General features: G+C 43.2%; 1 protein-coding gene across 2 annotated transcripts; it reads left to right on the top strand.

Moving 5' to 3' along the window:
* The first annotated feature begins 590 nt into the window (after nucleotides 1-590).
* On the top strand, nucleotides 591-20,232 carry cables2b (Cdk5 and Abl enzyme substrate 2b). Of its 2 annotated transcripts, XM_061259044.1 has the most exons (9): nucleotides 591-1,129; nucleotides 5,460-5,552; nucleotides 8,326-8,403; nucleotides 9,967-10,069; nucleotides 10,502-10,640; nucleotides 11,876-11,973; nucleotides 13,234-13,340; nucleotides 15,129-15,333; nucleotides 15,977-20,232. In XM_061259044.1, exons 1-9 carry the CDS (start codon nucleotides 591-593, stop codon nucleotides 16,115-16,117), a joined length of 1,503 nt encoding a protein of 500 aa, XP_061115028.1. In that variant the 3' UTR covers nucleotides 16,118-20,232. The 2 variants fall into 2 exon arrangements, with proteins under 2 accessions (XP_061115028.1, XP_061115029.1); XM_061259045.1 differs by lacking the exons at nucleotides 15,129-15,333; nucleotides 15,977-20,232 and adding an exon at nucleotides 14,543-14,670.
* Nucleotides 20,233-21,345: the final 1,113 nt, after the last annotated feature.

Below are 21,345 nucleotides of genomic sequence, written 5' to 3'. Positions count from 1 at the left end.
TAATAATGAATTCTATAAATAGAGCTAAAAATTACCTCCTAACAATACATAGTAAAATGTCCAGTGTCAATTCAACTCTCAGTAAATATTAATTTTAAAATATCATTATCTTTTTTTTTCCAAACTCCAGGCCCATGTACAGTGGAAAGCATTATTAATTTAGATATATTGAAATACAACAGTACTTATCCTGTGTGTGTATGTGTGTGCATATGCATATGGGTTTGTTTACTGTAATTAAAATACTGATTTTTTTAATAACAGAAAGGTTATTTGAAAAGATAACAGTGGTGGAAACAGTTTTGAAATCTTGACATAGTCAAAATAAACTACCTTAAACAGCACAACACCAAGTTCACTTGCAGATGATGATGGTGATGCTGAAGATTATGATGATGATGGGTGCATGTGAAACGAGCACTTTTTTAAATTATAGTATTGTTTTTATCAAACCCAGCAACGAATCAGCTTCATCCAAATGCTATTGAATTTACATAATTCAGTGGGAGCCAATTACATTCTAGGGGGCGTGGATAGGTCCTCACGCCGGGTTGATGTTTTCAATTTGTGTTTGTTTTCTTCATTTGAGAATGGCGACTGCTGCGTGCGGTACACACGGCACTTTAGGTATCGATACAGCCAAACCGAGTAAAGAGCACTTGCGGAAAAGTAAAGACTCACGCAGGAGACAGGCAGCTCTCTTGTTCCTGAATAACATCTCGCTTGACGGACGGCCCATATACCAACTAAGCAATGGGACCAACAACCACGCAGACAATGAGTTTCAAGGCATCAACGCCGGTGAGACAGCGGCTAGACTGTCCACAGCTAGCAGTTATGGAACGGTCGCGCATCTGTCACCGTCTGTGAGCGGGGGCATAGCAACTCCTGTCCCAAGGATCGGGGTTATCAACGTCCCACCTATTCTTGTCCTACCAACAGACTCAGGGTTCAATGCTGTTGGGAGTAATGAAACGTTTTTGGAGAGGGGAAGGGTCGGCTCGTTCTGTTCCCAGGGAAACCTCCTTTCCCCGTCTGGACACCAGACTCCGTTTGGAGCAAGGAAATCGCCGACCCTGCTGTCAGTAGACAGTTGCAACTCCATGACTTTGGATTCTCGGCAGAGCAGGCAAGTCAATATATTTATAGCAATTCAACTTGTTTAGCAAATAGCTGTCAGCTATATTACCAAATACATGGCTAGTTAACAAGTCCACTGACCATAATATTGTGTAAACATCGCATTGGCATGATTCAGTGAGTTAGCTAACATTATCTTGCCAGATATCTGTTTATGTCAACGAGTTGTCAATTCAGATCTATTACGCGGTTTGACCTGCCCTAAATTTGTTGAGGCAGCACGTCAGTTGTCGTTTTGCGATGCTGGCTAACTGGCTAGTGAAATGTCTTTGTTAGATAACTTTAGCTAGATAATATACAACCCCTCTATTCTCGAATTATAATAGTAATCGTTTAGCTAGTCAGCATCTTTTGGCTAACTAGCTAACGCTTAACAAAGTGTCATGTTACATCCGTGAATTTGGTATGACAACTAACGTTAGCTGGCTTAAGTTCGTGTGAAACTAACTTTACTAAACTGTTCGGGGGAAAAAACATGCACAGTTAAAGTTATCATTAAGTCGGTGTTCAATTAGTAAAGTTATAGCAGCACTAAACTAATCGCTCTTGTCATTAATTCAGGAGCATTTTCTACTATAATGTTAGCTAGCAATTTCATTTTTAAAAAAGTGAAAGGAAGCAGAAACTGTACGAGAAATAGTTCATATCAGAACAAAACTAACTTAATGGTCTTAGGAACACTCACACCCTTTTGTCACACCCTGCGTCCACTCCATTTGTCAATACGGCTGCATAAAAGAGCAAGCTGGAGTTGCATGTCTGCACTACATGAAACAGAAGAATGACGTAAAAAAGGGTGCCTCCATAAAACATAACGTTACACCCGGGATGTTTTTTTAGGACGTAACCTAACTATATGACTAAAGGTCATTTAAATTTCCATTAAACTTCCATCTCGACTATACCTATGTGAAACTAAAAACTGTTTATGTTAAATCGAATTTGGTTGTTTTTGTGATGACATTATGTACTATCAACTTACAGTTTGTGCATGGTGGTTTCTTTATTGAGATACTGAATGTAAATGTCGTGGCATTTGTTTTACCCTGTCATCCACTTAGCACTTAGGATCAGCACTAGTTTTTGGTTGATGAATGAATGATGCAGTATGATTCTTGGTTTTTTAAAACAAACCAATCAAATAAATCTGCAGAAAAGTCTGTGTTCATAGGTTTATCTATTATGGTATTTAGTTCACTCAAGCAAAAAGCAAAGGACAAAACTGCTTAGCTGCTATGAGTCTTGCACAGCTCATCTCAGTACACAGGAGTAGTTGCCTGTCTTCATCCAGTCTTCATGCCTTCCAGTTTTCATTGGAAGGCATTTACCCTCAATCAAGTGCAGATGCCATTTCTGTGAATCCCTTTAGTTTATTTAAGGGGGATATTTGACACGGAGAGCTGAAGGCACCTATATGCTGGAGGCACTTGATTAATCACCCCATTTTGACATGGACCAGCTCCACAAACCCCCACCCCACCATGAAATATGCAATGCAGCTCTGTCTGTCTGGGCACAGGGTCATAGGTAGTCAGACCACCTATTTGTCAATTATCTTCAGTTAGCAGTGTGTTTCCTGTTACTTTTAAATCCACCAGCAGCAACTCTTTTGAGATAAAATGTTGCTGATCTCCTGGGCACATATTTGGAGGTTTAGTCACCATTTGTTGATCAAGGGCAAAAATTTCATATCATATTATCTGTCTCACTCACAAATCAAAGGTCAATTCATTTTTCTGGTTCTCTCTCTCTCTCTCTCTCGCTCTCTCTCTCTCTCTCTCTCTCTCGCTCTTTCTCTCTCTTTCTCTCTCTCTCTCTCTCTCTCTCTTCCTTGTGCAATGAAAGAATCAGCATGCATAAAAAGATTAATTCTGTTATGTTAATTCTGTTTTGTTTTGTTTTTATCTTATTTATTCAGTTCCAGGTTGGCCACAAACTGAAGTCTGTGGAAAGAAATTTGAATACAATATTGCAAACAAAAGTAACCATGACAATCCATTGTATTAAGTTCATAATTCCTGAAGGTTGAATTGAATTCAAGTGTCTTCTTGACCCCTATTTACAATATAGCTATCACTCCACAAGAAAAATAGAACCAAAAAGCTTGGCGATTTGTGTTCACTTTAGAAGAATGCAAAAAAAAAAAAAAAACTCTGGATCCAATTACAGAGAAACTTTGCTGAAAATGTGCATATGTTTATATTTGTTGTTCACAATGTGGTGCTCCATTGTGGCTTTTTTTTTGCCTTCTTGGTATTCACTGAATGTGTAGAATTTAAATATTATCAAATAATGTACAAATATAAGTATCTGGAGAGAAGACAGAAAAAATGAGCGGGCTATTTAAAGTACAGCAAGGTTCTGGCTATTAGGCTAGGCTATTTTGAGGAAGGAAATAATCCATCATTCATCCTGCTGACATTTTCTGGATAAAAGATGATAAACATCAACTAAAAAAATTATGTTTTCTCCCCTTGTCCAAAAATGGACATTTCCAGAAGGGGAATGTTATCACGCATAGAATTCCAGGGAAGGCTTTCTGGAATGCAATGGACCCTAAGGAGCAGTAGCAGGGCTGTAACACATTCTGTGTGCTATACAGTCCTATGATAGATTATTTAAGGTTAAACAGCTTTTTTTATAATACTGAGAGTTTATGTCTTGTTAAAACATTTAGATGATAAAGATGATTGCCCCACCCCCTTGTTATCTATCTAAATTGTATGTGATCTTCTGCAAAACACAACAAAAAGGGTTGCTACACCACCATCACCACAGTTGTGATCTCACCCTGTAAGCTTGTTTTTGAAATTCTCATTTGCAGAAAATGTCAAAGCAGATCTGGAACCCTCTATCAGATCAGGGAAAGAAAAATCTGTTCTGAATAAAAGGAACCCCCCCAATCTCTAGAGTGATCTAAACTCTAGCACTCCAGCAATTGTATTGGGCTGTATGTGTATGTATGTATGCGTGTGTGTGTGTGTGTGTGCGTGTATTGGGGATTGACGGCTGTGTAACAGTTTTGTGTCCCACACACTTCCAAGCTCAAGGTACATTATTTTGACAGGGGTGTGTGTTGCTGAGGCCATGAATATTAGGGTCAGTTACCAGTCAGTTACCTCTTATACAACAGAGGCCATGCTTATTAGGATGTCTGCCTGTCAGTGAATGGGTGTTCTATCTGAACTCCTGCTTCACCAGGTTATTCTTTCAAAATGCCACCTAGGAAAACCGAGCCTTGCTTTACTGTTCCAATTACAATCACTCCACATTTAATTGGGCCCAGAGAGGAATTGGAAACGGTGACTAAGAGTTTGGTCGGGTGAACCAAATGCATAATCATGCTTCAGATAGCCCTTAAACCCAGGTGTCCTTGCGGAAGCTACATCCCTGTTTCTGTTGTGACCTGTCTCTGATGAGTCAGGACATGTCAGCAGTAACACCGGCACCATTTGGACACAGCACTGTCGGTGGCTATGCTGGTTCTATCTGAGATGGGGTAGTGCTCTTGATCTTATCAGATCTCATGTGCAGCAGGTGGAAGTGTGTAAACCTGTCCCTCAGGCTTAGATATGAAGCAGAGTAACAGTAGCCATTGTTTTCCTTCTCACGCTTCTTTGGCCCCAGCCCAGGTGGTTACAAAAGCCATTCTTATGAGGGCTGCACCATGTCTTTGACCTTGCTGTTAGCTTAAGCTGGAATAAGCTAGGAATGGTGGAATTTAATGTGTGGGTCAGCCTTACTCATGTGTGTTGAAAATTAAAGTGCTATGGGCTACGTAAGCTAACTGCACTGATGCTGCACATACTCTGAGATGGGAATGGAGATGAGGAGGCTATCATTGGAAGACTCATTTCTCCCTACAACTGATGTGCAGCATGCTATGGGACAGACAGGGCTGTGAATTGGATCCCAGCATCCCGAGTGTTTCCCTGTGGAAATCATCCAGTAGCCATTTTTATACGACACATTATTTGAATGTGTGAGTGAACGATCAACTTCACTCCTGGCCCATGACTTGCGAACACACAGACTAAGCATCAGCTCAGCTCCCTAAGGATTATTATTCTCTTTCTTTGTTCAAAATGTTCTGTTTGGGGATGTTGGGCTCCAGTAAGAAGGCACATCTGTCTTGAGCTAGTTACACTTGGTTTATTATGGCATGCAGGTAAAACGCACTGCTAAACGGAGCAATATATCAGGGCTGTTTTGTTGTTCAAATTGTCAACTTGAAATATTCTGCTTCCGTTCACCATGGCACCATGGGGGACCGCAGCTCACTGTGTCCAGGCTCATTTTTCGCCCGTGTGCTGAGACAGGTCACGCAACTCATCAGGCTCCCCCAGGCCCCGGCCGGTGAAGAAGGTCCACTTCATCAAGAACATGAGGCAGTACGACACGCGTGGCAGCAGGTGAGGCCCCCTCCGTCTCCATCCGCTCCCTGACCCGCAGTTAACCCCGGCGGTCAGCTCGGCCATGTCCACACCTTTCTGTTACTAACTCTGTTTGGAGGTTCATTGTCCGTTCTTCAGTGTGACACACTGTGCTTCTCATTAACTGTAGTGATACCTCTAAAATTACAACCATTGGTTGTAAACCACGGTTCTCCGTCCAAAAGACCGAACAATGACACTAAATTTAGAGCCATTGTTCTGTGGAGCGCTTTAGCAAATATACGAGCAAATAACACGAGATTGTTTAAGTGCCGATATCCAATGCATCTATATTTGGAAGAGCCATTCATGCTTTGAAATTTAGTTTTGAATCAACAGGAAGGGAGTGAATTTCTAGTGAATTTCTATGGAGCTCTGGTCTGATGAAAATCAATTACTGATCCCACGTATGCCTTTTCAAAGAAGGCACTGTGCATGTCCTTAGAGAGGTGGTGAAGTGACACTGACCATAAGGGAGACTAAAAAAGCTTGCGACAGGTGACGTGGCTGTAAGTGTTCATTCTCACTCCGTGTACTCGTACTACTTTTGGACACAGGTGGATACGCTGTGGCGTGTTTTCACAGAAGCCTCTTCGCAGGAAGTGCCACTGAAATAGCCATGCCAGATTGTGCGTCATGGACGGCACGGCGGGCAGGAGCCGGTGCCAGGGAGGGTGTGGGGAGAGGGCACACTGGCCCAGCTGGCACACGTGTGTCCGGGCAGTGGCGTGTCAGAGAATCAGCCCCTGCAGTGAGGGCCAGGGGGGGTGTGTGGAGAGGGCCAGGGAGGGTGTGTGGAGAGGGCCAGGAGAGGGCCAGGGAGGGTGTGTGGAGAGGGCCAGGGAGGGTGTGTGGAAAGGGCCAGGGAGGGTGTGTGGAGAGGGCCAGGGAGGGTGTGTGGAGAGGGCCAGGGAGGGTGTGTGGAGAGGGCCAGGGAGGGTGTGTGGAGAGGGCCAGGGAGGGTGTGTGGAGAAGGCCAGGGAGGGTGTGTGGAGAGGGCCAGGGAGGGTGTGTGGAGAAGGCCAGGGAGGGTGTGTGGAGAGGACCAGGGAGGGTGTGTGGAGAGGGCCAGGGAGGGTGTGTGGAGAAGGCCAGGGAGGGTGTGTGGAGAGGGCCAGGGAGGGTGTGTGGAGAGGGCCAGGGAGGGTGTGTGGAGAAGGCCAGGGAGGGTTTGTGGAGAGGGCCAGGGAGGGTGTGTGGAGAGGGCCAGGGAGGGTGTGTGGAGAGGGCCAGGGAGGGTGTGTGGAGGAGGGCCAGGGAGGGTGTGTGGAGGAGGGCCAGGGAGGGTGTGTGGAGAGGGCCAGGGAGGGTGTGTGGAGAAGGCCAGGGAGGGTGTGTGGAGAGGGCCAGGGAGGGTGTGTGGAGAGGGCCAGGAGAGGGCCAGGGAGGGTGTGTGGAGAAGGCCAGGGAGGGTGTGTGGAGAGGGCCAGGGAGGGTGTGTGGAGAGGGCCAGGAGAGGGCCAGGGAGGGTGTGTGGAGAAGGCAGGGGGGTTATGTGAGGAGGGCACACTGGCCCAGCTGGCACACGTGTGTCCGGGCAGTGGCGTGTCACAGAATCGGCCCCTGCAGTGAGGGCCAGGGAGGGTGTGTGGAGAGGGCACACTGCAGGGAGGGCCAGCTTGCCTAGCCATGTAACCAGCCCATAAAGCTCCTGCAGTGCCCTGGTGTTACAGCGCAGGGAATGAAACGAGTCTCAGAAACACGTCTGAAGCCCAGCATGCCACACATCAAAGCGCCAGTTTAAATTCCCCTTACATAAGGAGGACGTGAATGAAATATCAACCTCTCACTCCTCTGTACATAAACAGCTTCAGATCGCCCATCTGCCAGACTTGGCTTTATTCGCCCAATATTTTTTTCAATAATAAATACTTTGGCCCGACTGCCCTGTCCCACAGCAGAACTGGCGCAGTGGAAAAAGGCGAGACGTGAATTGCAAAGGGGCGATTCCTGTCAAACAACCATTTTCTCATCAGCAGTTGTTTTTGTTTTCCTCCTGCAAGTTCCCAAGGTTCTTTCCCCCAAAGCTTAATACTTTTGGGTATTGCACATATTGCTGTTGAATAGAGAGAATAAACACTGCGAGAGAGGAGCGGAAACAGAAAGTCAATGTTTCATTGATTTGTTCTGGTTACTGGTGACAGGCCTGTGTGCGGTTCCTGTGGAAATGGGCAGTACAGAATGTGAGTTGTGTTTTCCCTCCAATTATATATGCTATTCTAAAGGTCAGAAGTATCAAACTCATCTCTTCAAAAATATCATCATGACTATTCTAATACATAATGTGTTCAGCCTTTCAACTTTTAGAGAAAGGTAAACAACATTGCACACTGCAAACAGCTGGTCTAAAATCAGTCTTATATTGAGACTCATATTGAGACTTAAAAGAGACTCTTATTTCTGTTTTGCTAAATAAAATAAAAATATTGAGGTAAGACAACTTGACTCAAAAAACAAAAAGATTTTCCAAAGGCATAAGAAAATGTCACTTGTAACTTAAAACAAGCTAATATTTTCTACTTGAGAGGAAAAAATTACCATAAGTCTTATTCCAAGACTAAAATGCTTGTTACGGTTGTAATTTTGTTCAGTGCAAGTGCAGCCTCCTGTGTGTGCGTGTCCGTGTGTGCATATGTGTGTCTGTATGGAATTGAGTGTGTGTTTTTTGTAGTCCCAGCACCTGACTACTAGAGCACTATTGCATTGGTATGGCAGTGGACTGACCGCTGTTATTCTGTGTTCTGTGTTGCAGAATCGTATTGATATGTGCCAAAAGATCTCTGTGTGCTGCTTTCTCCGTGCTGCCATATGGGGAGGGCTTCTACATCAGGTACAGACTGGCGTACACCTGCTCTACTCTGAGTGTTTTTACTGCATACTCACATATGCTGTCTCCCCTGCTCACAAAGTCAACACAATGAGAGAAATGCTTTTGTTTCGTGTTCCCAAATTCTGCTTCTCAGGGGGGGTTTGTTATAATTGCTAAGGTCAGATATTTCCCGTCCCATTTCCTTGTTAGTTCTGGGGCCGCATTCCGGCGGGTTCCCCTGGGTATCACCAATTCCCAGATCCTGTCAAAACCCAGATATACAGTAAACAGCATCCCCCCCTCCCGCAAATCCTCTTAATTACAGTGGCCTACCCAGGCCTTGTTTTCTGCTGATAAAAATAAACAGAGCAGGCTTACAACGCACAGCACGTACGTGCAGTTTATGAGGGTCAGGCTGTTTACTCAGTAGGGCGAGGATTTGGTGGTGGGAAGGTTTGGACGGTATGGGGAGAGAGCAGGGAAGTTTCCCCACATGTGGCTCCAGCTATTCTGTGGCACAAAGCACATGCAGTATGACCCTGCCTACTGACCTGACTCATCTGTACTGCTACATCCTTCACACGCTCTGTGGGACTCTGGGAAATGAAAAAAAGTCTTGTAATGTAAAGAGGAAATTGCATTGCAAGTTAATGCAAGCAGCCCAAGAGGAAATGAGAAGGAGATTTCCCCGGTTCTGGACTACATCACACTGAGAGCTGAGAGCAGGGGACTGTAACAGGGAGCGCTGTGCAGCCAATCAGGTCAATCGAAAAGCCATCTGTCACTGCAAAGCCTCTTTGCCTGCAGAGTTATTGCAACAGGACAGATGTCATTCGGAGATCCAAGAGAGGACTAATGAGCCAACTGCTGTGAACCTCTGTGTAGCCCTATCTGTGGACATTTTATTATTAGCATTTCAGCTCTAAGCCTATATCTTAGCCTCAACTCCTCAGACTGCCAGCTCAGATTTCAATGCGGTTGTCTCTTTCTGTGGATTGACCTAATGTGCATTGAATGATATTTTGGATACATACAGAAGTCTCTGATGACCTGCCAGCTTTACATTGATGGATCTCAGAGCATTCTGGGGTCCGTAGTGTAAAGCAAGATAATACACACGAGGTAACTCCAAAGCAACTTTGGAGCAACGGTATTTCCAAAAACTCCCTTAGCCAATTGAAAACAACATACACTTAAAACATACACTAACATTGTAATAATGTTAAATAACTCCACAAAGTTGGCACCACTCCTATGTCAATGTCTGTGAGTCTTGTAAACTGCATATCTGCATCCCCAGCAGTATAAATGCACATGTAAATGAGGCTAGGTAAGCAGGTTTGCTCAGAAAGTCATCCTATTTTTGCATTTCCCCTGATGCTTCCTTAATGTTCCTTTATTACTGGCTCTTTGGTGGTGAAGGGCAATGTGTGTTTGTATATCCTCTACTCTTCTCTCCTCCTCCCCCTCTGTCTCTCGCTCTCACTTGTCTCTGTGTGTGTGTGTCTCTCTACTCCTCGCTCTCCATCTCTCACTGTTTCTCCCTGTCCACCTCTCTCTCTCTCTCTCTCTCTCTCTCTCCAGTGAACCGAAGCTGGAGACTCGTGGACGGAGGCGTTCCTCTGGGGCCACTGCCCTGGAGATGCTGCCCGGGCTGGAGGGTGTGGAGTTGGGGGCTTATGGCAGGGTGAGCTGGTCCCTTAGGGTGCAGCCCAAACAGAGTTTGTAATACTCTTAGGTTCAGAACTATGTGCGGCTTCAGATTACTGTACATCCAGACTGTAGTGTAACCAGCTGATGTACAGTGCTGTTATTTCAGGGTGTGCCCCTCCCTTCTGTAGTGTACGTTACTCTGTGTATTCATGAACCTGGCTGGTCTCCATGCTCACTTTGTCCATGTTTGTTCAGAAGTAGGTTTCAAAAACGTCCCACTGATTTTCGACTAGATCTAAATTGGGCTTCTCTATGACGTTACATTCTAGATTTGAGCCACTCATGTACAGTGAGTTGTGTGTGCCATGGCAATACATTTTTCCTGTGTAATTTTCTGATTAATTAATTATAATAATGGCTAGCGGAGCTGTCCTGAATGCAGTCTGACTGCCTGACCTTTCCTCAGACGGTGTCCTACGCCAGGTTCCTCTTCCCCACCAACGCCCTGGTGAGACAGAAGCCAGTGGACATCACCATTCAGATGCCCCTCTCCCGCAGGAGCTACGCACCTTCCAGGCTGAACAGCACCATAGGCCTGGACCTGGGTGAGCTCACACAAACTGAGTGGGTGGAGCCTCTGTGAAAACTGTGCCAGTGTTTTACAGTCCTGAGTGGGTGGAGGCTCTGTGAAATCTTTTCCAGGGGGGACAGTTTGAGGCATCCGTTTATTTTACATGTGAGTGGCCATCCTGTGTCACTCCGAATATAGTTTGCTTTAGGTGAGTACATTATTGGTGGAGGTCATTCAGCCTAGAATCTCCTTTGAGTGGTCCCATTGGGCAGCTCTCTGGGCTTAGACTGGGAGGAGATCAGAGTTGTGCCTAAGGCCGGATATTCTGGGCTTGTGATGACTGATGTGTGAAAGGACACTCAGACCTACTGGGACAGCTGAATGTAAAGACATTGCGCAGCTGAATGTAAAGACATTGAGCAGCTGAATGTAAAGACATTGAGCAGCTGAATGTAAAGACATTGAGCAGCATGGTGATTTACTCTGTGAAACTCTGGGAAAGCTTGTTCCTCGAGCATGCTCCTACTGCTGGCCTGTTCCATGCAGTGATGTTCCAGGCCAGTGACCATCAAGGCAAGGCTCCACTGTCCTCTGTTGTCACTCCTACCACAGAAAAACAAACTGCCAGATTGCAGTCAGTCTGAAACCCATGGGCCCTGTGGCCCCCAGGGTCCTGGTGGCTCCACACCCATTCTCGCATCAGGGAACTTGCTTTTACTGTACTGGGTTTTTGAGCACATGGTGACAAACAGGAAATTAAACCTCACCAGCTTGCATGATTGATCAGAGAGCTGTTCTAATAGCCTGACTGCAGATGTTTGGTGTCAGCACAACCTTTCACCCGACTAATTCTCTATATCCTTGTCCCTCTCCCAGATTCAGCAGCCTCTGAAATTAAGACTTACACAGTAAGCCTGGTTTGTGTGTGTGTGTGTGTGTGTGTGTGTGTGTGTGTGTGTGTGTGTGTGTGTGTGTGTGTGTGTGTGTGTGTGTGTGTGTGTGTGTGTGTGTGACTGTGAGTTTGTCTGTGTCTTTGCAGAAGCCAGACAGCAGAATCTTTTCAGAAAGAACAGATGCACCCCCCCTCACCCCATTCCCCCATTCTGTGGTCAGTTGTAGTGTCTGTAATAATGAAAAACAACAGTCTTTGTCTTCCTGCTATTCATTTTCAGAGCTAGCTCTACTGCAGGTGCCATTTAACAGAATATGAACAGAACTGAAGAGGAACTTGCTTGTACATTTCTGATGGTGAAATGGTTCACCCTCCAGGTGTGGATGAGCTGCCGGACTATGACCCCAATCTGCTGAGTGACCCCCAGTGGCCCTGCGGCAAGCACAAGAGGGTCCTGATCTTTTCCTCCTACATGGTGAGAGATTCCACACAGCTGTCCCATGTCTCATGGGTTAATGGTACCCACACAAAGCTTAGCTCTCCCATTGTCCTCCAGCATTATCACTGTCCAAGCACACACATTGTGGTGGTAACTTTTCTAACTCCCAGCATGTCACATTAGCAACAGTGAAGCTGTTTTCCTTTCTGAACATCCATCACTTTAAAGAGTTTTACGAAAGATCGTTTCACTTTTCCTGCTCTGTGAATTGGTTCAATGGTACATGCCAGCACACGACTCAGCATGTACAAATAATGCAAAAGGCCCCAGTTTCTAATGGAAAGGCGATTTGTTAGCCAATGTCAGAATGACAAAGGAGAGGCCACCACACTGGCTTATCCCCCTGCTGGTGGAATGAAAATCCGGGCTATTTATTTTCCTCCTCTCCTGTCCTGCCCTCTCCTCTCCCCTCCTCTCCCCTCCTCTCCTCTCCTCTCCTCTACTCTCTTCTCCTTTCCTAGAATGCTTCAAAGGGCCCTCTGCTCTGTCATTGAGACTCTGCCAGCCTGCAAAAGAGGCTCAGTGATAAAGCATCCTTAATACCAGCAACCTCACTCACACTAAATATAAACATAGGGCCCAGCGACCTACATACGTCCAGTGCTCCCGCCCCAGGCTCGTAGTGCAGATTACAGACCAGCTCATTTCATTATCCAGCATAGGGAGCCTGGGCTTGTGTCACGCCATACCATAGGAGAGCTATTTATTTACATTACCTCGCTAGCTATTTTGCTCTCTGCAATCCATACTTAATTGCAAGGGCTTATTATATACGTGCAGTGTTTTTGAACACTTAAACACAATATAAATCCTTTCTTTCAAAATTTGGATCAAAGCTTTTCTCCGGTAAATTTAACAGTGTAACTTCTGCCCAAATGTAAATTACACATTTCATTTGACCTGCCCAGAATTTCCCACATGGTATATCATGGTATATCATATCCAATTGTTAAAAGTATTTAGATATTAATTTTTTATGTTAGCATTCCCCTCTTTTTTTTCTTTCATGTTTATTCAATTTGTCCCCCAGTAATCGCATGTGTTACTGCGGTCATGTTTATTTTTATATCTGAAATGTAGTGCCATATTGCTTCCCAATGTATAGTACGCTGCCACGTGGGTCAGCACGTCAACTGAAATCAATCATGTCTCTGTCTCTAAACAGCTTATGATTTAGTAGAGTAGAATCCCATTTGCCCATTAAAACAGGCTTACCCTGGGCTATCTGTTTTCCAGACAACCGTGATCGAATATGTAAAGCCTTCAGATCTGAAGAAGGACATGAATGAGACATTCAAGGAAAAGTTCCCACACATCAAGTTGACACTGAGCAAGATCAGAAGGTAATATAAACGCATACCAAGCAATTAGTGTCAACTGGGAAGCCTGAAGCCTTTTGGAACAATGTGCTTTTGACTGGTGAAACCAAAAAGTAACTTTTTGACCTCCACCAAAGAAGGTATGTTTGGAGAAAAAATGGTGATGCCTTTGTAGGGAACAACACCTTGCCAACTGTTAAGCGTTGGGGTTGTGTGGCAGCTGGGGGCACAGGAAATATTGTGCGAGTAGAAGGAAGAATGGATTCCACCAAATATCAAGAGGTTAATGTTCAAAGGTCAGTCCAGACATTTAAGTTGAAAAGAGGTTGGGTATTCCAGCAAGACAGTGATACAAAGCATACCATGAAGTACCTCCAGGAAAGACAGAGGAAGGTTTGGGAATGGTCACCACTGTCCCCATACTTACTATTATTGATAATCTGTGGAGAGATCTCAAACATGCCGTATATGCAAGGAGGCCAAATAATATTTCTGTTCTGCCAGGAATAGGAAAAATTCCAAAAGCGAGAATTGAAAGACTCTTAGCTGGCTACAGGAAGCATTTACATTCTGTTATAGTTGCCGAGGAGGAGTTACAAAGTACTAACTGACAGGGTTTTGACCAGGGGTGCCCACATTTTTACAGACCACTGTAAACTATGCCTTGATTTTCAAATATATTATCTTTCTCTCTGCAACCAGCCATGTTGTGTGTGTATTCATGCAACATCAGTGTCTCCTTTTGTCAGTTGCTCACTTTTCCTGTTTGTCAGTGTGGAAACTCTGCATGTCTCTTCCTGCTAGTCTGCTTGCATGTATTTTAGCACTGCATGTCTATTTGTGTGCATATACTTAAGCACACCCTGTGGGTCTGTTGGTCTGTATGTCCGCAAATGTATATACGTCCGTTTGTATGTGGTGTCTGCCTGTCATTCTGTCTGTGACAGAACCCTGCATGCCTGTGTCTTTTTGTCTGTGCCTGTGTGTCAGTGTGCCTATAGAGCTTAAACTGTGTTTCTCGCTGTCACTCAGCCTGAAGAGGGAGATGCGCATGGTCAGTGAGGAGTGTGTCTGTGCCTGTGTGTCAGTGTGCCTATAGAGCTTAAACTGTGTCTCTCCCTGTCACTCAGCCTGAAGAGGGAGATGCAGATGGTCAGTGAGGAGTGTCTGTGCCTGTGTGTCAGTGTGCCTATAGAGCTTAAACTGTGTCTCTCCCTGTCACTCAGCCTGAAGAGGGAGATGCGTATGGTCAGTGAGGAGTGTGTCTGTGCCTGTGTGTCAGTGTGCCTATAGAGCTTAAACTGTGTTTCTCGCTGTCACTCAGCCTGAAGAGGGAGATGCACATGGTCAGTGAGGAGTGTGTCTGTGCCTGTGTGTCAGTGTGCCTATAGAGCTTAAACTGTGTCTCTCCCTGTCACTCAGCCTGAAGAGGGAGATGCGTATGGTCAGTGAGGAGTGTGTCTGTGCCTGTGTGTCAGTGTGCCTATAGAGCTTAAACTGTGTCTCTCCCTGTCACTCAGCCTGAAGAGGGAGATGCACATGGTCAGTGAGGAGTGTCTGTGCCTGTGTGTCAGTGTGCCTATAGAGCTTAAACTGTGTTTCTCGCTGTCACTCAGCCTGAAGAGGGAGATGCGCATGGTCAGTGAGGAGTGTGTCTGTGCCTGTGTGTCAGTGTGCCTATAGAGCTTAAACTGTGTTTCTTGCTGTCACTCAGCCTGAAGAGGGAGATGCGTATGGTCAGTGAGGAGTGTGTCTGTGCCTGTGTGTCAGTGTGCCTATAGAGCTTAAACTGTGTTTCTCGCTGTCACTCAGCCTGAAGAGGGAGATGCGTATGGTCAGTGAGGAGTGCACCCTGCAGCCTGTCACCGTGGCGATGGCCTTTGTGTACTTCGAGAAGCTGGTTCTGCAGGGACGGCTAAACAAGCAGAACCGCAAGCTGGTGTCAGCAGCCTGTGTGCTGCTCGCTGCCAAGATCAGCAGCGATATGAAGAAGCAGGAGGTCAAAGTGCTCATCGACGTCAGTCACTTTCTTCTGTTACATACAAATGCGCTTCGTGTTTATTTCTCGTTATTTATATTTCTTAGTATTGTTTACCCTGCAACAATTATTTTTATTGTACTCTATTTGGTGACGTGGTAACAGTAAAAATACTATGTACCATACATTAGTACTTCTAATGCCCATGTGTTATTTTCTCTCTGGCTTATTAAAATTCACAAGAAGCCAGAAGCTAGTGCAAGTGTTACTTGAATGCCCTGTAACCTTCAATAAAATAACTCCAGTTTCACAGAATGCTAAGGGAGGGAGAGCAGATGTTGGAAATATATTGGGGTCATTATCTCTATCAGAAAAGAGTTGACCCTCGCATAATGAATTAGTCATTTCTGTATGTCAGATGCCTAGTCGACCTCCCATCTGATCGAGCTACCTGTGTATGTAGAAGCTATCTCCGCTTTCCAGCTCTCTGGAACAGCATTTCTCAAAGGGATAGAGCTTTTACCATTTCAACATGTTCTGACTTTCTGTTCCATCACTCTTATTTTTTTAGTCTTTTCTTTTCCCTAATGTGTTGCGTTTTTTATGATTGTGCTCTAATGTTATTTTTATCGTTCTTCCTTAATCTCTCTTCTGTTATTTTTTGCTCCCCCTCTGTGTGCAGAAATTGGAGGAGCGTTTCCGTATCAACCGCAGGGAGCTGATCCCATTCGAGTTCACCATCCTGGTGGCCCTGGAGATGGCACTGTACCTCCCTGAGAGCAAAGTCATGCCACATTACCGGCAGCTGGTGCAGCAGGCCTGAGTGTGGATGGCGTGGCCTGAATATGGGCACAAACGCACGACATGCAAGCAACACGGCCGGCCAGGCAAACCAAGCAGGGGGAGGCTTCACAGGGAGAGGAAGGGAGAAGGTGGAGGACGAAGAGGAGGAGTGGGGGAAAAAATGTGGCTTACTTGGACCCTACAAGGACAGAAACCGGCACAAAATAGAGATCTCGCCATATTCACATTTTTTATTTATTTTTAATTTTAAGAACTAAATATGATTACTTTAGCTTTTTTCTATTAGCAGAATGCGTTCTTCCGAAGTTCATATTTCTCTCAATCATAGGTACAGCTGACCGCACTGATGCTGGCTGGAGGCAGCTGGGTGTTAGTGTCTTATGTAACGACACGCTAGGCCATGGTTTATGCAAAAGAGTCCCACGCTGTGGCCACCATGCTTTCATCACGTCTCACTGGAAGGCCTTTTCCCAGTGTAAAAGCACAATGATGCCAGGTCACCATATAGGCAATGTCCGGGGCTCATTCTAAGTCTTCCTTGCCCTCAAAAAACCTCTAATGTGCTTACCAGTAGATTTTGTCCTGTGATTTGGCTCTCTTTTCAAATTGAAAGGTTCAGCTCTCCGACTGTTCTCCAAGATCCTCCTTACATATTCGGTAATTAACAAAAAATTTGATATTAGGGAAGTGTCCCAGATTCCACTGTGTATGAATGAGTATTAATTGATATTTCATCAAAACATTTAACTTTTAAATATATTGTATATTGTTTTTTGAATTTCTAATTATTTTATTTAGACAAAGATGCACAATAACCAAAACTTTTTTGCACTATCCATATAATATATTTTTCTTTTGGTATCATGTTTGTTTTTTGGCTTTTTGGCTTCTTTTATATTGATCATTTTATTTTTGGGTCATGTATTCATACCTTTCCTGTATGTGTTATAAAGTATATATTAGTAAGTGCACTGATCTTAAAAATATACTTGTCTGTCTATTGCAAGCTTAAATGTGTGTTTTTTATATAATATGCTTGTTCTTCCAAATCTTGGTGTGAAGTATTATAGCATTAAGATGTCCGTCCTGTCAAACGTAATGCTCTACATTAGAGATATCATCAAGAAGCACATTAATAGTGCTGTTGCGTTATGACTTTCAGTTTTTATTGTATTGTCAGAGCTTCATTATGAAACATGGTAATGGTGTTGTTATGATCCCTGCACCTCTACAGTTTCTGTTGTATTGTCAGAGCTCCATTATGAAGCATGGTAATAGTGTTGTTAAGATCCCTACCCTTATACAGTTTCTATTGTGTTGTCAGAGCTTCATTATGAAGCATGGCAATGGTGTTGTTATGATCCCTACCCCTCTACAGTTTCTGTTGTATTGTCAGAGCTTCATTATGAAACATGGTAATAGTGCTGTTCTGATCCCTACCCCTCTACAGTTTATATTGTATTGTCAGAGCTTCATTATGAAGCATGGTAATAGTGTTGTTAAGATCCCTACCCCTCTATAGTTTCTATTGTATTGTCAGAGCTTCATTATGAAGCATGGTAATAGTGTTGTAAAGATTCCTACCCCTCTACAGTTTCTGTTGTATTGTCAGAGCTTCATTATGAAGCATGGTAATAGTGTTGTAAAGATTCCTACCCCTCTACAGTTTCTGTTGTATTGTCAGAGCTTCATTATGAAGCATGGTAATAGTGTTGTTAAGATCCCTACCCTTCTATAGTTTCAATTGTATTGTCAGAGCTTCATTATGAAGCATGGCAATAGTATTGTTAAGATCCCTAACCCTCTATAGTTTCTATTGTATTGTCAGAGCTTCATTATGAAGCATGGTAATAGTGTTGTAAAGATTCCTACCCCTCTACAGTTTCTGTTGTATTGTCAGAGCTTCATTATGAAGCATGGTAATAGTGTTGTTCTGATCCCTACCCCTCTACAGTTTCTATTGTATTGTCAGAGCTTCATTATGAAGCATGGTAATAGTGTTGTTCTGATCCCTACCCCTCTACAGTTTCTATTGTATTGTCAGAAAATGTGTGCCACAGTCTTCTCCTCTCAATCAAATGTTTATGCATTTCATCTTGGGTTTATGAATAATAAGCACAGCCTAGTGGACTTTTACTATGATGAGATGTATAAAGTTTATTGTTTTTTACAATAATTTGTAGAAAAGGGATTAGGCACTGAATCTGTATTGCTCTGTGTGTTTGTGTGCGTGTATGCGTGCTTTCTTGTGTGTGATCATTGTGTGAAAATCAGATGGAAACATGCATGGTTTCAGTTTAAGTAAGGTGGTGTGTGATTGAAAATTATGCAATGATTCTTCATTCTATCATGTCTTTTATTTGTATAAAAAGTTATAGTTGTTATAGCGACAATCGTTATTTGCTATTAATCAAATCTAGAATCACATTTAGTCACTTGCACTTTCTTTACAATGAGGTCAGTACATCACAGTACCACAGTGTACATAGGGAAGATGTGTTCATAATAACCTGTGTGTTAATCGTTATTTAATCTGAATTCCTGTCTGTTATATTGTTGTTTGAAAAGCAATGTTGAAAAATGCCATTGCATTATACTCAGTGAGCACTTTATTAGGTATTTCTTACATTTGGTCTCAACAACAGCTGAACCTCTGGACCACATCTGCATTCTTTTATGCATTGAGTTGCTGCCACGTGATTGGCTGATTAAATATTTGGATTAACAAGCTGGTGTACCGGTCTACCTAATAAATTGCTCACTGACTGTATTTTGTGCTATTGATACATATGCCACCTTGTGGTGAGAATTGCAATAACCATGTAAATGTATTAATGGAACAAAGTATTTGTCATCAAATATATAGCTAGTTTTCTCAGGAAACATTTACAAGTAATACAGATATGTATTTTCACATTTTTTGTTATCTGTGTTTATTCATAGTGAAGCTGGTCTTTGTGAATTGTAATTCAAGTGACGCGGTGCTGTTTAGCTGTAACCCTAAACAGGAAGTACTGTTCTATAACTACCTAATAGAAACTTCCTCATACAATGGAAGTTTATTGGCAACAAACTTTATTTTCACTGAAATATGCATAGATGTATGTTTTTTCTTATATGTTGAACAGGACCGCAAACCAGAGGGCAACAGGAATGGCACAGTAACTCACTGTGGTTTGGGTAAAATTAGATTTTCAAACCTTTCTCAGTCAGCAGTGGTTAGGTTTATTTTTTTAACTGGTTACACTTCTTGTCAGCTGCAGAGTGTGAAAGGTTGAGAACAGGTTTCAGTGGACAGAGAAGGCCTTTATCACATCTCCTTGCATTATGAGAGGAAACGCGTACTGAAAGAAAAGCATACTGATGTAACTCATGCTGGGGAATTTTGCACGATGCCGTAAAATGACTGAAGGATGTTTTTGTATTGATTTGTATTTTTGATTTCATCCTAGTTTTATGCTGCACACTGCAGCAACACACAAAGTGCCTGAAACAAACAAACAAAAAAAAACAACAGATTTGCCTGTACTGAATTATCAATTCATACAGGTCAGAGTGCCAATTCTCTGTAAGCTATGTTGCTTCACTTTATTAAGGTCTTGGTTGAGAACTCGGTGTTTGCATCGTTACACTGTGAATTTTTTACCAAAGCTTTGACACTCTGGCCCCCATTGTGTTCCTATAGCTGTGGTTCAATAGAGGACAAATATGATTGATCCTGCTAGGTAACTCACCCCAGCATGGGTTAAATGTGTGTAAATATTCCCCCTCCGTATTACATTAGGTGTTTAAGTAGTTTGCCATGCTGCTCCTCTACAAAATGCTCACATGACAGGAGATAAATACAAGTCTTTCTTAAATTAAGAAGGTGTAAGAAGAGTAATTGGTACTGTCATTATTTAAAAAATGGGTTTTGCATTTATGGAATTTGCAACTGTATTATTACAAGCACCATTAGACTATCCTGTGTGTGTCTTAGGTGTATCTTCTCTTCTTAGGAGCCCCATTAATTATGTCCTCAATGGTGTAGAATGCATTTCAACTTCTTATGCTGTATTGGTGTGAATAAATCAATTATAAATGTTTTTTTAATCACTAAGGAAATATTTATCATTAAAAAAAATTCTGACTTCATCTTGTGACTTTTTACTTTGTGGTGGCAGAAAACAAACACCGCATGCAAATTTTACACTCCACAAAATAATGTAATGATCAGTAACAAGCATGCTGGATGCTGCTGTAGTGATATACACTCTGTGAGCATTTTATTAGGTCAAAAAAGTCTAGTTTTATTTTATTAAGTCTAATAAATACCTAATAAAGTGCTCCCTGCGTGTACTGGACTAAAACACCACTGCAGCCTCTACTCCTCTGTAAACTGGTCATGAATACTGTACTAACCAAATTAAAAACTCACTGGTCTATCCTCATATGCAAGTCCCTTCTAGGCCTGACACCTTGGTGCATCGGTTCTTCTAGAAATATCTACATTTACTTACAAAATCAGATCTAGCTACATCCAACTAGTGACCCCCAAATTCAGCACTACTTCGTGCCGCTGCTCGTTTCAGTAGAGATGGATCATCCAGGGTCCAGAAAGTAAAAGCCTGCCATGAGTTTCTTCCACCCATAAACCAGCTGATTTCACCGATTAGTCCCACCTCCCGGCTAAGGAATTGTGCTAATTAGCGAATCCAGGTCACTGGGATAAAATACAGGAGGACGTTTAGTTTCTGAATTTCAACATGCAGCAGACTCAGATTGGAACATTTTGTTGCTGTCTTTGAGCATGGGCGTTTTTATAGAAATGTAGCCTGCTCCTGCTACAAATTGCGCATAACTATAATGTCTTGATTTGATTTAATGTCGGCGCCGTATTTTAAATGGCTTATTTTATTGTGTTTCGCTGTGTTGGGCTTCTTTGTTCTCAATTAACTTGACTGGTAAAAATAAAAATTAGCCTCTTGCTACCGGCCACGGGATTCCATGCCAGATAATAGGGCCCATCCACGCAACAGGTGCCATAACAGGACGCACCATCCCGTACCCCCCTTATTGTAACTTTTACAATAAGGAAATCTAAATCTTGCTTTCACATCAATCAGACAACACGGTGAGATTGAAACTATTGAATTGTGAATGTTAATTAAAAAAATGAATGGCTGTGGAAACAAATCTACTGTTTCTTTTCGGTATTCAGCTCCGTGAAATGCAAATTGAAAATACCAACCAATCTACACCGGAAGT

The sequence above is a fragment of the Conger conger genome, chromosome 10, assembly GCF_963514075.1.
Source record: "Conger conger chromosome 10, fConCon1.1, whole genome shotgun sequence".
NCBI classification, from domain to species: Eukaryota; Metazoa; Chordata; class Actinopteri; order Anguilliformes; family Congridae; genus Conger; species Conger conger.
This window is presented reverse-complemented; position numbering and strand designations above follow the sequence as displayed.

What these genes read in the sequence shown, in the direction of transcription:
- cables2b (XM_061259044.1), top strand. Translation starts at nt 591, where the DNA reads ATGGCGACTGCTGCGTGCGGTACACACGGCACTTTAGGTATCGATACA. An exon ending in TTGGATTCTCGGCAGAGCAG is followed by an intron (nt 1,130 to 5,459) that starts GCAAGTCAATAT and finishes GTGCTGAGACAG; the next exon opens with GTCACGCAACTCATCAGGCT. An exon ending in TACGACACGCGTGGCAGCAG is followed by an intron (nt 5,553 to 8,325) that starts GTGAGGCCCCCT and finishes TCTGTGTTGCAG; the next exon opens with AATCGTATTGATATGTGCCA.